This window comes from Haliotis rufescens, unplaced genomic scaffold, assembly GCF_023055435.1.
Source record: "Haliotis rufescens isolate VD_foot unplaced genomic scaffold, xgHalRufe1.0.p SCAF_3, whole genome shotgun sequence".
Taxonomy (NCBI): Eukaryota; Metazoa; Mollusca; class Gastropoda; order Lepetellida; family Haliotidae; genus Haliotis; species Haliotis rufescens.
Genome location: NW_025964001.1, coordinates 65,107,217 through 65,120,347, shown reverse-complemented (window position 1 = coordinate 65,120,347; position 13,131 = coordinate 65,107,217). Strand labels below are relative to the sequence as shown.

At 43.9% G+C, this 13,131-nt stretch overlaps 1 protein-coding gene across 3 annotated transcripts; it reads right to left on the bottom strand.

Annotated features, from left to right (window-relative positions):
* Positions 1-1,021: 1,021 nt before the first annotated feature.
* On the bottom strand, positions 1,022-11,559 carry LOC124152832 (cyclin-A1-4-like). 3 transcript variants are annotated; one of them, XM_046525879.2, is made up of 10 exons: positions 11,497-11,559; positions 9,925-10,136; positions 9,386-9,551; positions 8,341-8,430; positions 7,442-7,584; positions 6,516-6,617; positions 5,439-5,594; positions 3,697-3,855; positions 2,490-2,732; positions 1,022-1,399 (listed from the first exon to the last, which is right to left on the bottom strand). In XM_046525879.2, the coding sequence occupies exons 2-10, from the start codon at positions 10,132-10,134 to the stop codon at positions 1,331-1,333; spliced, it is 1,338 nt and encodes a 445-aa protein (XP_046381835.1). In that variant the 5' UTR covers positions 10,135-10,136; positions 11,497-11,559; the 3' UTR covers positions 1,022-1,330. The 3 variants fall into 3 exon arrangements, with proteins under 3 accessions (XP_046381835.1, XP_046381836.1, XP_046381837.1); XM_046525880.2 differs by having other exon boundaries at positions 9,934-10,136; XM_046525881.2 differs by lacking the exon at positions 6,516-6,617.
* Positions 11,560-13,131: the final 1,572 nt, after the last annotated feature.

Genomic DNA, 13,131 nt, shown 5'->3' with positions numbered 1-13,131 from the left:
ACGATACAAAACTTACGGGGGTTGTCTTGTTTGTAATTTGTATGGCTCTTTCTATCGAAGGTGTGTACATATTCCATAGCTTGGTTGTTCGCTGCTGGTTTTCTTTGGTCGGCCTGAAGGTGAAACCCATGAGCACTGGTATGGTGCAGACAAACCCAAGGATCATAATCAGGCCGAATATGGGATTCGAACCCACGAAAATCGAAATCTGTCACCCCTAAGGGGAACAACCAGCACAGAACACTGCGATTCCTTAGACGACTGGGCCACCCCCTTCGGATGATGTATTTCCGAGATCAACTTTGTGAATATTCTATTGTTTGTTTGCACTCTACAATTACCCAGATATATGAGAGCGGTCTGTAAACAATCGAGTCCAGTGACTGTCATAAGCAATTGGGATACGATGACGTGCATCAACTAAGTCGGCGAGTCTGAACACCCGATCCTGTTCCTTTTACAAGCATGGGTTGCTGAAGACCCATTCCAACCATAATCTTCACTGGGGTATTCTGTTGCCAAAAGAGCGAGTGAGGTTTTATGCCGCCTTTAGCAATATTCCAGCAATATCACGGCGGGGGACACCAGAAATGGGGTTCAACCATTGTTCCCATGTCGGGAATCGAACCCTGGTCTTCGGCGTGACGAGCGAAAGCTTTAACCACGAGGCTACCCGACCGCCCCTGTAGTCAAAAGAATTATATACACTGGAACACTATGAAAACGCATATTCGTTTTTTCCGTGATATCTGGCAAAATGGCCACAAAAATCCTTTTATGTTATGTTATTTAGGAATGAAATCAACAATGTTAACGTACGGGTTCGAATCTTATTCGATCTGTTTGGAGATTGACTTGAGCACTAAAACATCTTTTCTAATTTCGAGTTAAAGGTGATGCGTTTTCGGTGTGTTTTAGTATATCTTCAAACGTTCAACTGTCCCCTTTGTCAACGTGAATATTTATGTAACATTATTCGGGACTAAATTGGATTTTATGAAAAAATACTCAACAAGTGTAGTTTGATTCATGCGCAATTATGTACAAATGCTTTTAATTTGCACGAAACTGTACAAATGGTCCTAACTCTCAAATTGTTTTTTTCATGTTTCTTGATATACTTTTTCGTCGTTGTTCCGTCTGGTTTTTTTTGCTTGTTTCTTTTGTTTATGTCAAGGTAAGTGTGCTCACTGCATGCATTAAACGTGCGTCGCCGGAATGTCGCATCCCGACATGGAATAAATAATTGGAATGTCTGTACAATTGAATACATAGCACTAGTCTTGCATGGTCTCCGCAGCTGAGTCCAACATTCGTCGTCGTGTCCACGTCACTGGCAAATCAGGGGGTTAGAGGAGATGCAGCCGTAGTCCGATTTCGCGTGCTTGTTCTTTGCAGCCTGGAAAAAAACGAAATTGTACTAAGGCAAAACTGATGTTTTTATTTGTTTTCTAAAAAGGTAAACGCAAACCTCCCTTTTTCTAGAAGGTGAGTATGGTTTTACGCCTCTTTTGGCAATATTCCAGCAATATCACGGCAGGGGACACCAGAAACGGGGCTTCACACATAGTACCCATGTGGGGAATCGAACCCGGGTTTTCTAAATCTTTTGTATCTGTAAATTTGGACAAATTCTGAGTTTGATTGGACCTAGCATTCTTTGCATTAGTAATTTTAAAATGTGAAGTTATTTTCATTCTCCACCAAATGCACGGTTTAGAATTGAATTTAAAATTGTGACTAATAATAGGTATAGTGCAGGCGTTAAACTACCTGGTTAGAATATTGCAATATCGTTAAATCTGAAGCCCATATTATTCAGTTATCAATACATTAATACACACTTTTACCTGAATGTCATACCATTTTACCGATGCTAATGTAATATGAACTCTAAGTCAGACTCGGTATCGTCAAATCAACAGGTAATATTTAAAACAATACTTTTAGCTCCTAAATCACAGGCATGTAAGCTTATATCAAAAGTACGTGTGTAAACATTAAAACCGTTGCTTACTGGCGCCAGAATATTTTCTTTTTGTTCACCCAACCACTTATACTATTAAGTGATCAATTAAAAACCAAACTGTTTTGCAATTGTACTTTTACTTTCGTTTTCACCATTGACATTGAAGTTTAGAAAAACAACCTTCATGTCGGATTATGAATAGGAGACTGAACCAGGCAGTCTAGCGGTTGATTAATATTGTGTCGCTTCTATTATCTTGGACTTAGACACAAGTATGCATGCACCTAAAACACCGAGCGACCCGTGAAGATTAGTAAGAGGCGGCTAATGGGATCGGTTGGTCAGGCTCGCTGACTTGGTTCATGCATGTCATTGTATCCCAATTGCGTTGATTGATGCTCATGTCACTCAGTGGATTGTCTGGTTCAGATTTATTTACATACCGCCGTCATATAGCCGGAGTCTTGCTGAGTGTAGGGTTTAACAACGATAAAGCATTGAGCGTTCAGATTTAGCTCACCTTGTGGTTCCCTGTTGGAGCCTTGTTCAGCAGCTTCTCAAGATGCCGGACACACGGAATGAGGTCATGTTCCGAATACTTGCTGTAAAACGAGAGGTTCGGGGTCCACACCATTCCCATCAGGGACCGGAAGATGCGCCTAGAGAGATAGAGGGCGCCAGCGGCCACCATGGACGGCACGAACCTGACAGTATCGGCACTGACCAGGGACAGGTCCAGAAGGTACTTGCAGAGATGGGAAACCTGGCAAAAGCAATGACAGATCAGGAAACTTAATGTTTAAAATTCCAGCTATATGACGGGGTAGGTAAACCCCCAACTGGCCCAAAATCCAGCCATTGGTGACATGCATAAACCAAGTCAGTGAAGTTCACCACACGAGCAAAGTGACTTGAACCCTGTTTATCTGAGCTTTTGGGCCAATTGGCACTGGCATTGTGTTTTGTTTGTTGTTTAACGGACCCGTAAAGATGCGGGGTTGAATAGGTCTTCAGCAACCCATGCTTGGCGACTATGCTTGTAACAGGCGACTAACGGTATCGAGTGGTCAGGCTCGCTGACTTGGTTGATGCATGTCATCGTATCCCAATTTCGTAGATCGATGCTCATGATGTCAATCACTGGATTATCTGGTCCAGATTCGATTATTTACAGACCGCCGTCATATAGCTGGAATATTGCTGAGTGTGGCGTGAAACAAACAGTTGTGCAACAGTATGGGTGGCTGAAAACCAATTTTAACCCGGATCTTCACGAGGTAAACTATGGATAAAAACCGAAGGGTTATTTTGACACGTGGAAGTAGTCTATTTTGTAGTTTGTTACGTTAACCGTACTAAAAAAAGCTAAATCGTGTCCATTCTGAGCAGAGCCCTTTGTACAATTTCGACTCATAAGCAGGTGTTTATGAATCACTATCAATGATGATGATACCAGCGTCACAAACACATGCAAAGGCAAGTTAAGTGCTCACCCGGACAAACACGTGATAATGTGATCCACATCGAAATTGGGACGATCAGATAAAGAAGGATTTTAGGTACTTATCAAGTAAGTGTCTCTCGCATAATGCAATTTGATTGGCCATCTTTTTTTTAGCTTCGTGTCATTCGAATCGGTTTCGAAACGAATGGGCCCAGTGTATTTATTATACAATGGCGAAATAGTAAGTGGAATCGAACATGCACGAAACATCTCGAGAGAAAACCTTTGAATCGCTTTCTTCAGCTTGCAGGAATCGGTCCAGGAAGACAATCGGTCCAGGAATATTGAGGTCGAACTTGAGCGTCTTGAGGATCATGATCTCCATGGTGATGACCTCATCCTCGGTGTAGGTGTTGTCAGTCAGGTGACACAGGGTTGCGATCTCAAACAGACAAACATTGTCAACATGGGTCGAAATGTGTAGGTGAGGTGAAATGGGGTTTAAGTGAGTGAGTGAGTGAGTTGGGGTTAACGCCGCTTTTAACAGTAGTCCAGTCATATCACGGCGTGTCAGCTTAATGTGAGAGGAAAGCCCGAAGTGTTGCAGGTCTCAGATGTTTACCACTTCGGTGAAACCCACGAGCACGGGTATGGTGCTGACAAATCTAGAAACATAATCGGGGCGAACCGTGATTCGAACCCACAATCATAGGTTTCTGGCGTGCACAAGGGACGCAACTCTGCACAGCGAATCACGGCGCCTTAGACGACTGGGCCACCCGTGCCCCCAAATTGTGTTTAAGGTCGCGTCCAAGATTATTGCATTTAAAAAGCAACGTGCATCAGGTGTGTGTGGCTGCTTGTACTAGTATGGACTGATGCCGATTTTACAGTGCTTGCCCACTGAGATACCCTGCCGCAGTCTAACATAAATACCCCACAGAATACTGACTCTGAGTCGACCAGTCGATGTCACTGGGCCAGGAAATTAAGGGGGTATGACGTCATGCACTCGACCAGGTCACCTGACTCAATTGGCAGATTACAGATTGATGTGATGACGATCGGTACAATTTGATAATGTAGCTCACCTGAATATGTACTCACTTTCAAAAGTCAACAAAAGACACTTTACAAAAATGGTGCTGTTTGAAGTTCAACTATTTTATATACTTTGGGCTCAATGCTAGCACTTACATCTAATGTGAAGGAAGTACGTCATCACAAGAACGTACAAAGTTGAAATTCCTCAATCTCAGTCTCAGTGAGTGAGTGAGTTTGGTTCTACGCCGCTTTTAGCAATATTCCAGCAATATCACGGCGGGGGACACCAGAAATGGGCTTCACACATTGTACCCATGTCGGGAATCGAACACGGGTCTTCGACGTGACGAGCGAACGCTGTAACCAGTAGACTACCCGACCTTTACAACATGCAAAGGTGGCTGAAGACCTGTTTCTGCCCCGGATCTTCACAGAAATGACTGAACAGTGGCTAAGCATAGCTTTTTCAGTAGATCCCATGGTGGCCACATTAATCGGATTCAATAGTCATGAAGTAATTTACTTATCTTCATTGTTATGAACAATAATATAAAGTTTCAGTTTATTTGGTAAATTGGTATCTGAGATGTTTATAGTGCTAGGAAATGCATTATAAGAGCATGGTAAAAACTTTACACATCGCGAAAAATGGAACTACATATACCAACTTTAATAACACCTTCAACAAAACTTACCGAGTGATTAAATATTAATTTTTGTTTAGCATCGTGACATGAGATTTGGATTCGAACCTCTTGAAAAAAAATAAAGTGCTATCATTGCTGAGAACAAGCAAGTGAGGTTTCAGCTTCATTGGTCCTGTGGTTTCTGAGAAGAAATCTGAGACGGACCACGCACATCGGGACAAAATGATCAAGACATACGCTCCATTGACTGTTAGTCAGGTGAGCTAATACATTGATGGGCATTGTTACTTTTTCGTTTGGTAATAATCGTTTCCCATCTGTTGATGGAAGTTACCTCTGGCGGAAATCTCTCCACGAACTTGGCAGCTATCAGGACACAGGTGATGCCTAGAAGCTGGACCTCGTGTATGGCGGGCGCTTTGTGGCAGATGTAGCGGTCGATGAGGGCCACTGTCAGGTGCAGCGTGTCGTCATTGAGGCGTTCATGGCACTAGAGGAGTTGGAATTTCTTCAGTGAGTGACAGGTTTTACGTCAATTTTTTTATTTGTTGTTTAACGCCGCACTCGGCAATATTCCAGCTATATGACGGCGGTCTGTAAATAATCGAGTCCGGACCAGACAACCCAGTGATTGAAATCATGAGCATCGATCCGGGCAATTGGGATACGATGACAACCAAGTCAGTGAGCCTGACCACCCGATCCCGTTAGTCGCCTTTTACGGCAAGCATGGGTTGATGAAGACGTATTCAACCCCGGATCTTGACGGGTCCAATTTTTGGTGATGCTCCTGACAGTATTGTAAAAAAGTCCTTTGGCCCCTTTCTTTAAAACCCACCCAAACATCAATGACTTGAAACATCCAGAGCTAGTTTTTCTCTTGCAGATAAAAGATATTGTATCTCGAAGGCAGCGAATTTATATTAAATCGGGGTTGCCTAATGGGTTGGTTGGGTTAAACGCCACTTTAAAGAGTATTCCAGTTATATCACGGCGTGTCAGCTAAATTGGAGAGGAAAGCCCGAAGCGATGCAGATCCGAGACGTTTACCACTTTGGTGAAATCCTCGAGGCGATGAAACACCTAGAAACATAATCGGCGAACCGGGATTTGAAACCCACATAATAGTTTTTTGAAATGCAAATTGCAGCGCCATAGGCGACTGGACCCGTGACGACGATTCGCTAATGAAGATCTGAGACTAACATTCGCATGAGGACATTATCCGGATCCATGGACGGACAATTACCCGGATCCGAGGACGGACAATTACCCGGATCCGAGGACGGAAATTACCCGGATCCACAGACGGACATTACCCGGATCCGAGGACGGACATTACCCGGATCCACAGACGGACATTACCCGGATCCGAAGACGGACATTACCCGGATCCGAAGACGGACATTACCTGGACCTGCATGAGCCAGTCCACCAGGACAGCTCGCATGCTGGACGTCACTGCCTGATCCTCCAAGAAGTCCTCCGGGAAGGACCACCGAGTCTCCACCGCCTGCACAGACAGAACAACATATACTGTAACACAGGTAAACTTCACACTATACAGGATACTAACATGTTGACCCATTGGATTTAGTCTGGTGGTCCACCGTTTGTCATCAACTCTGTAATGAATCATAACCTAAAGTAATCAATCGCAAACACCTTTTGAAGTCATGCATTGATCTCCCACATGACCAACGACAACTGTAGTCCTTGCTTTGTTCCCTTGACGACAATAGTAGGCAGGGTTACAACAAATACCATCTTTTAACCAGGACGCGGCCAGGAGGCAATGAAGAATGCGACCAGGAGGCGCTCAAGGATGCAACCAGGAGGCGCTCAAGGATGCAACCAGAAGGCGGTTAAGGAGGCAGTCAAGGACGCGACCAGGAGGCAGTCAAGGACGCGACCAGGAGGCAGTCAAGGACGCGACCAGGAGGCAGTCAAGGATGCGACCCAGGATGCGACCAGGAGGCGGTCAAGGATGCGACCTGGAGGCAGTCAAGGACGCGACCAGGAGGCAGTCAAGGACGCGACCAGGAGGCAGTCAAGGATGCGACCAGGAGGCAGTCAAGGATGCGACCAAGGATGCGACCAAGGATGAGACCAGGATGCGACCAGGAGGCGGTCAAGGATGCGACCAGGATGAGACCAGGAGGCGGTCAAGGACGCGACCAGGAGGCAGTCAAGGACGCGACCAGGAGGCAGTCAAGGACGCGACCAGGAGGCAGTCAATGATGCGACCAAGGATGAGACCAGGATGAGACCAGGATGCGACCAGGATGCGATCAAGGATGCGACCTGGAGGCGGTCAAGGATGTAATCACGACCAACCTGCAGGTAGTCAATAATGTCCTGGGCATAGTCAGGCGTGTAGAACTCCCCCTTGTCGGCGTCTATATCCTTTATGCCGACTGGAACAGTCTTCAGCAGGTGGCGCAGTCGTAGAGCCGGATCATCAAGGTCCATAGGCTCATCTGGGTAGTGCACAAAATACCTTCATTCTATTACGATAAATGCTAGTGATCAGTCTCCTGTGGAGTTTCGCTTGGACGCCAAACTCCAATGACACTGAGAAGCCAGAGAAAATCTTTAGTTAGCGAAAGACAGATAAGATGGCGATTTACTGAACGAAATTGAGTATGGTTTTACTCCGATGATAGCAATATTCCAGCACGATCACGACAGGGGACACCAGAAACGGGCTTCACACGAGACGAGCGCTCTAACTACTCAACCCCATACCCCAAATAAAGTTAAGAAATCAGCGAATGGGTCCAGGGTATAGTTCTAATAGCATGGAGACGTACACTACTGAAATTTCTTACAGTGTCAAATTAATACGAAACGGAATTTTTGGTGGGAAAAAACAGTAAGGGATCTACGTACCAAAACAGTAAGGTGATCTACGTACCAAAACAGTAAGGTGAGCTACGTACTAAAACAGTAAGGTTAGCTACGTACCAAAACAGTCAGGTGAGCTACGTACCAAAACAGTAAGGTGAGCTACGTACCAAACAACAAGGTAAGCTACGTACCAGAACGGTAAGGTGAGCTACGTACCAAACAACAAGGTAAGCTACGTACCAAACAGTAAGGTGAGCTACGTACCAAACAGTAAGGTGAGCTACGTACCAACACAGTAAGGTGAGCTACGAACCAACACAGTAAGGTGAGCAACGTAGCAAACAGTAAGGTGAGCTACGTACCAAACAGTAAGGTGAGCTACGTACCAAACGGAATAACGCGCTCCGGTCCATTGATGCAGAGTTTCTTCTTAACACTCAACTTGTGTTTCTTGACTTTCCGACAGCCTTGGTTTCCTAGCAACCAAGAGCGAAGCGACTTGAACCATGTATGAGCATTTGTGATTCGTTTGTTTTTTAACGCCGCACTCAGCAATATTCCAGCTGTATGACGTAAATAAATCGAGTATAGTCCTGACAATCCAGTGATTGATATCATGAGCATTGATCCACGCAGTTGGGATATGTTGACATGAATCAATCAAGACAACGAGCCTGAAAACCCGATTCGTAGGTGGCCAGTTACAACCATATTGTCTTTACAGGCAATCGTGGGTTGGTTAAAGGCCTATTCAACCGCAGGAGTTGTTTCCTTACCGTAAATATCACGAGGAATACAAATGAGGAATATAGATTTAATATTCCTAAATATATTTAAGGAAATATGAGGTTAATAATCTATCACATGTGATTCCTAATATAATGGAAGTTATTCAATGTAAGCGCTTTAGAAACATATTTTATCAGCTAGTGCCATATCGACTTGCACTATACAGTTCACGAGCTTTTGGCATGATTGCTCTGGACAAAGACCCAACATGACAACGAGACCTTAGGTGAATTAGGGTCACAAGTACCTAATGCATGTTGCGAGCGTAACAACTCGGACGGCGTTTAGTGTTTCTATGCTTTAAATAAATGTTTTTCCGATCCAGATTCTAGAGACCACGGGTATGCAAGTCGAATAGTGTTTGTTGCTTAACGCCGCACTTAGCCATATTTCAGCTGTATGAGGGCGATCTGAAAAATAATCGAGTCTGGACCAGACAATCCAGTGATTGACATCATGAGCATCGATCCACGCATTTGGGACACGATGACAAGTCAGCGAGCCTGACCACCCGATCCCGTTCGTCGTCTCTTACGACAAGCATAGTCGCCTTTTATGGGCAAGCATGGGTTGCTGAAGACTTATTCTACTCCGGATCTTCACGGGTCGAGTGGAATAGTGATGTTTTTATGACTGACACACCTGGAGTTGCACGAAATGCCGGCTTTGCCTTGGAAACTTTGGTGTATTCTGCACACAGCACCGTCTGTTTCTTGGAGGTTGCTGTGCTGTGCGAGATGATGCCGTGCGAGATGTTGCTGTTGTTGCCGTGCGAGATGTTACTGTTGTCGCTGAGCACACGACGTTCCTGTGAACATGTCAATGACATCATTGCTTTAGTTTGTTTTTTCCAATAGTTACATATGCAAGAGATTGATGTTTGGAGACATTTTTGAATTTGACAAATACATTTCTATAGTTGATAAATATATTCAGTGATAAGTCAAAATGCCTCGTTTGTTTTAAACGCCGCACTCAGCAATATTTCAGCTATATGACGGCGATCTGTAAATAATCGAGACTCGACCAGACAATCCAGTGATTGACATCATGAGCATTGATCCACGCAATTGGGATGCGGTATGATGAGATTCGTCCCCTCCATTTACGATTACCGAACACGTTGACGTCTGTGGGTCGGAATGGGTAGCAGTAAAAACAAACTTGAAGAGGAAACGAACTTCGGTTACATGTTTCCTGATTGCCGTGGGGACGTGTTGAGCTGAGCAGACCCCCGAGGTAGGGAAGAATATTGTCTTCTTGCGCTTTACGTTGTTCATGGTGTGTTGCTGAAAGTTGAGATTCTCGCCAAAAACGTTTCTTCCGGTCTTGTGTTTGGGCACCGACCGGTGAATATCAAAGTCGAGATTTACTACCCCGAAAGCGGACATTCCTGAGGAGAAAATAATTGTTCATTACTTAAAATATACATCATGTTTGGAAGCTAATACACCTAGAATTGTAACCTAAAAAATATTTATGTGTACTTTGATGGTCTTAAAATGATATGGTTTCTGCAATGATCAACGTAATTCAACTGTATGGCGAGGGTTTGTTTGTTGTTTAACGCCTCACTCAGCAATGTTCCAGATATATGACGGCGTCTGCAAAGTCGGTCTGAACCAGACAATCAAGTGATTGACATCATGAGCATTGATCCACGCAATCGGGATACGACGACATCCATCAACCAACCAAGCCTGACCTCCCGATCCCGTTAGTAGATTCTCACGACAAGCATTGTCGCCTTTTACGGCAAGAATGGGTTGCTGAAGACATATTTTACCCCGGATCTTTACATATACAGTAAACTACGGTTATAACGAACACGCTTATAACGAACATACATTTTTGGTCCCAACTATTTACTGTAGTTATGCTGTAGTTATGCTGTATATATGCTTATAACGAACTAAAATTAGTAGTCCCCTTGTGTTCGTTATAACCGTAGTTAACTGTAATGACTTCAGTTGTGTGCATGCTGCGCGTGGTCTCTCGCACGCTTTCATCGAATTACTCATCTACAGCGATGCACTGTACTACTTCCCGATTGCATATTTTTTCAGGTATATTTTGCCCTCCCCAATATCCCAATTCTCCGGGCTTACATTCTCAGTCAAGAGACTCAAGACCGAGGGGGAAGCGTTCATCCTTAACAAATTTATTGGTTAATTTCTGTCCGGAAGTTTGGTTACTTCTTGGACGTATGATCGTTTTTGACTGCTTATTCGGGTGTATATTTCGTGCATAAGGGTACGAGCTTAGTGTATCAAGAAGTTATGAAGTCGATTGATAAATGAGTGAGTGAGTGAGTATGGTTTTACGCCGCTTTAAGCAATATTCCAGCAATATCAAGGTGGGGGGACACCAGAAATGGGCTTAACACATTGTACCCATCTCGGGAATCGAACCCGGGTCTTCGGCGTGACGAGCGAACGCTTTAACCACTGGGCTACCCTACCGCCCCAGTCGATTGATTAAAAACCCAAACCACTGTTTGATCGACTTATGTTATAGCGTTTCCAAACATCAACTTTTGAAGGGGAAATCCTATTAAAATGCTATAGTTTTGCTTAAAGAACCAGCTGTTTATTCGAGTTAATATCACACAATTACAATCACCAGAGTAAAACTTCTACGAGAGTGCCTCTTTTCATAATATAATATCTAAATAGTGTTTACTTTCAATCAAATACTATAACAAACCCACAATACGGTCCCAGTTAACGTCAAACGAATAAATAATGACTTACCCGACAGGTAGCCGTCTGCTCAACTCCTCAGGTTTTTGAGAGTGGACATCCGCCATTTTTAGCGCCTGACTTTTATAGATTTCAGGTGTCACGTGCACCGACCGACTCTGTGCACGTGAAGTCCGTGCTTTTGTTTCTTTCGTCGAAGGCGTCAATCAAAGTGACACATTGAACTGCAGTCATTTTCTTTGTGGATATCGTTGCTTATATTTCGTATATATAAAAGTTGATACTGGATCAAATCCATATACTAATGCGTGTTCAGTTTATCATCAAAACTGAAACGTAATGGTCTGTTTTTAAAGGAACGGGCGACTTCAAACATATTCATTAAATTTACCTGAAATCCATTTTACTAACAAACAAAAATTCCGATTACTACTACTACTACTACTACTACTACTACTACTGCTGCTGCTACTACCACTAATACTGCTGCTACTGCTACTACTGCTACTACTACTACTGCTGCTGCTGCTGCTGCTACTACTGCTGCTACTGCTACTACTACTGCTGCTACTACTGCTACTACTACTGCTACTACAACTACTACTGCTACTACTACTACTACTACTGCTGCTGCTGCTGCTGCTACTACCCTTACTACTGCTGCTACTCCTACTGCTGCTACTACTGCTGCTACTACTGCTACTACAACTGCTACTACCACTACTACTGCTACTACTGCTACTACTACTACTACTACTACTACTACTACTGCTGCTGCTGCTGCTACTACCACTACAACTACTACTACTACTGCTACTACTGCTACTACTACTACTACTTCTACTACTACTACTATCACTAAGAGGCGACTAACGGGATCGTGTGTCAGGCTCGCTGACTTGGTTCATGCATGTCATCTTATCCCACTTTCGTAGATCGATGCTCATGATATCAATCACCAATCTCAATAAAATCAGATGTTAGTTCTCCTTATGTCTAAACAAAGTGTTTAGCGGCAGCGAGAACCTAGTTCTGATTTTAATGAGATTGATCAGTCACTGGATTGTCTGGTCGAGACTCGATTATTTACACACCTCCGTCCTATAGCTGGTAAAATGCTGAGTGCGTCGTTAAACAACAAACAAACAAACTACTACTACTACTTATACTCCTGCTACTACTACTACTACTACTACTACTACTACTACTACTACTACTACTACTTCTACTACTGCAACTGCTATTGCTGCTACTGCCACTACTACCACTACTACACTACTACGACCTCACTACGTGTTTAATTGATATCCCTGCCTGTATATAAGAGATCGTATAAAGAGAAGTTCATCAGCATCAATCGCGAAATCAATCCGTCGTTTTTAATTATAAAGGTGACGCAGCGCATATACAGCCCCAGATCAGTCACGGAACAGAGCAGGACGTGGTCCATGACGGGTACCCATGGGATACCTGACAGATCCGCTTTACTGAGAACAGAACTTGATAATTAGATATCGGCACCGCTACGTTCGAGTGCATCGTTGAGGGCATTTACGGTTCGTAAATAACACCTTTTCTGGATCTGGTTAAAGACACTAGTAAATGTCACTGCTTTAAAGGAAAGCTCGATTTTGCAAATCCGACAACTTGTCCCATCCTAAATGTTGAGGCAGCTATGCGCGATGT

Bases quoted from the DNA above. Each gene is read 5' to 3' on its own strand.
- LOC124152832 (XM_046525879.2), bottom strand. From the start codon at position 10,134: ATGTCCGCTTTCGGGGTAGTAAATCTCGACTTTGATATTCACCGGTCG. The intron at 6,618-7,441 runs GTTGGTCGTGAT...CTGTCTGTGCAG, and splicing joins ACATTATTGACTACCTGCAG to GCGGTGGAGACTCGGTGGTC. The intron at 5,595-6,515 runs GTAATGTCCGTC...CAACTCCTCTAG, and splicing joins ACTGGCTCATGCAGGTCCAG to TGCCATGAACGCCTCAATGA.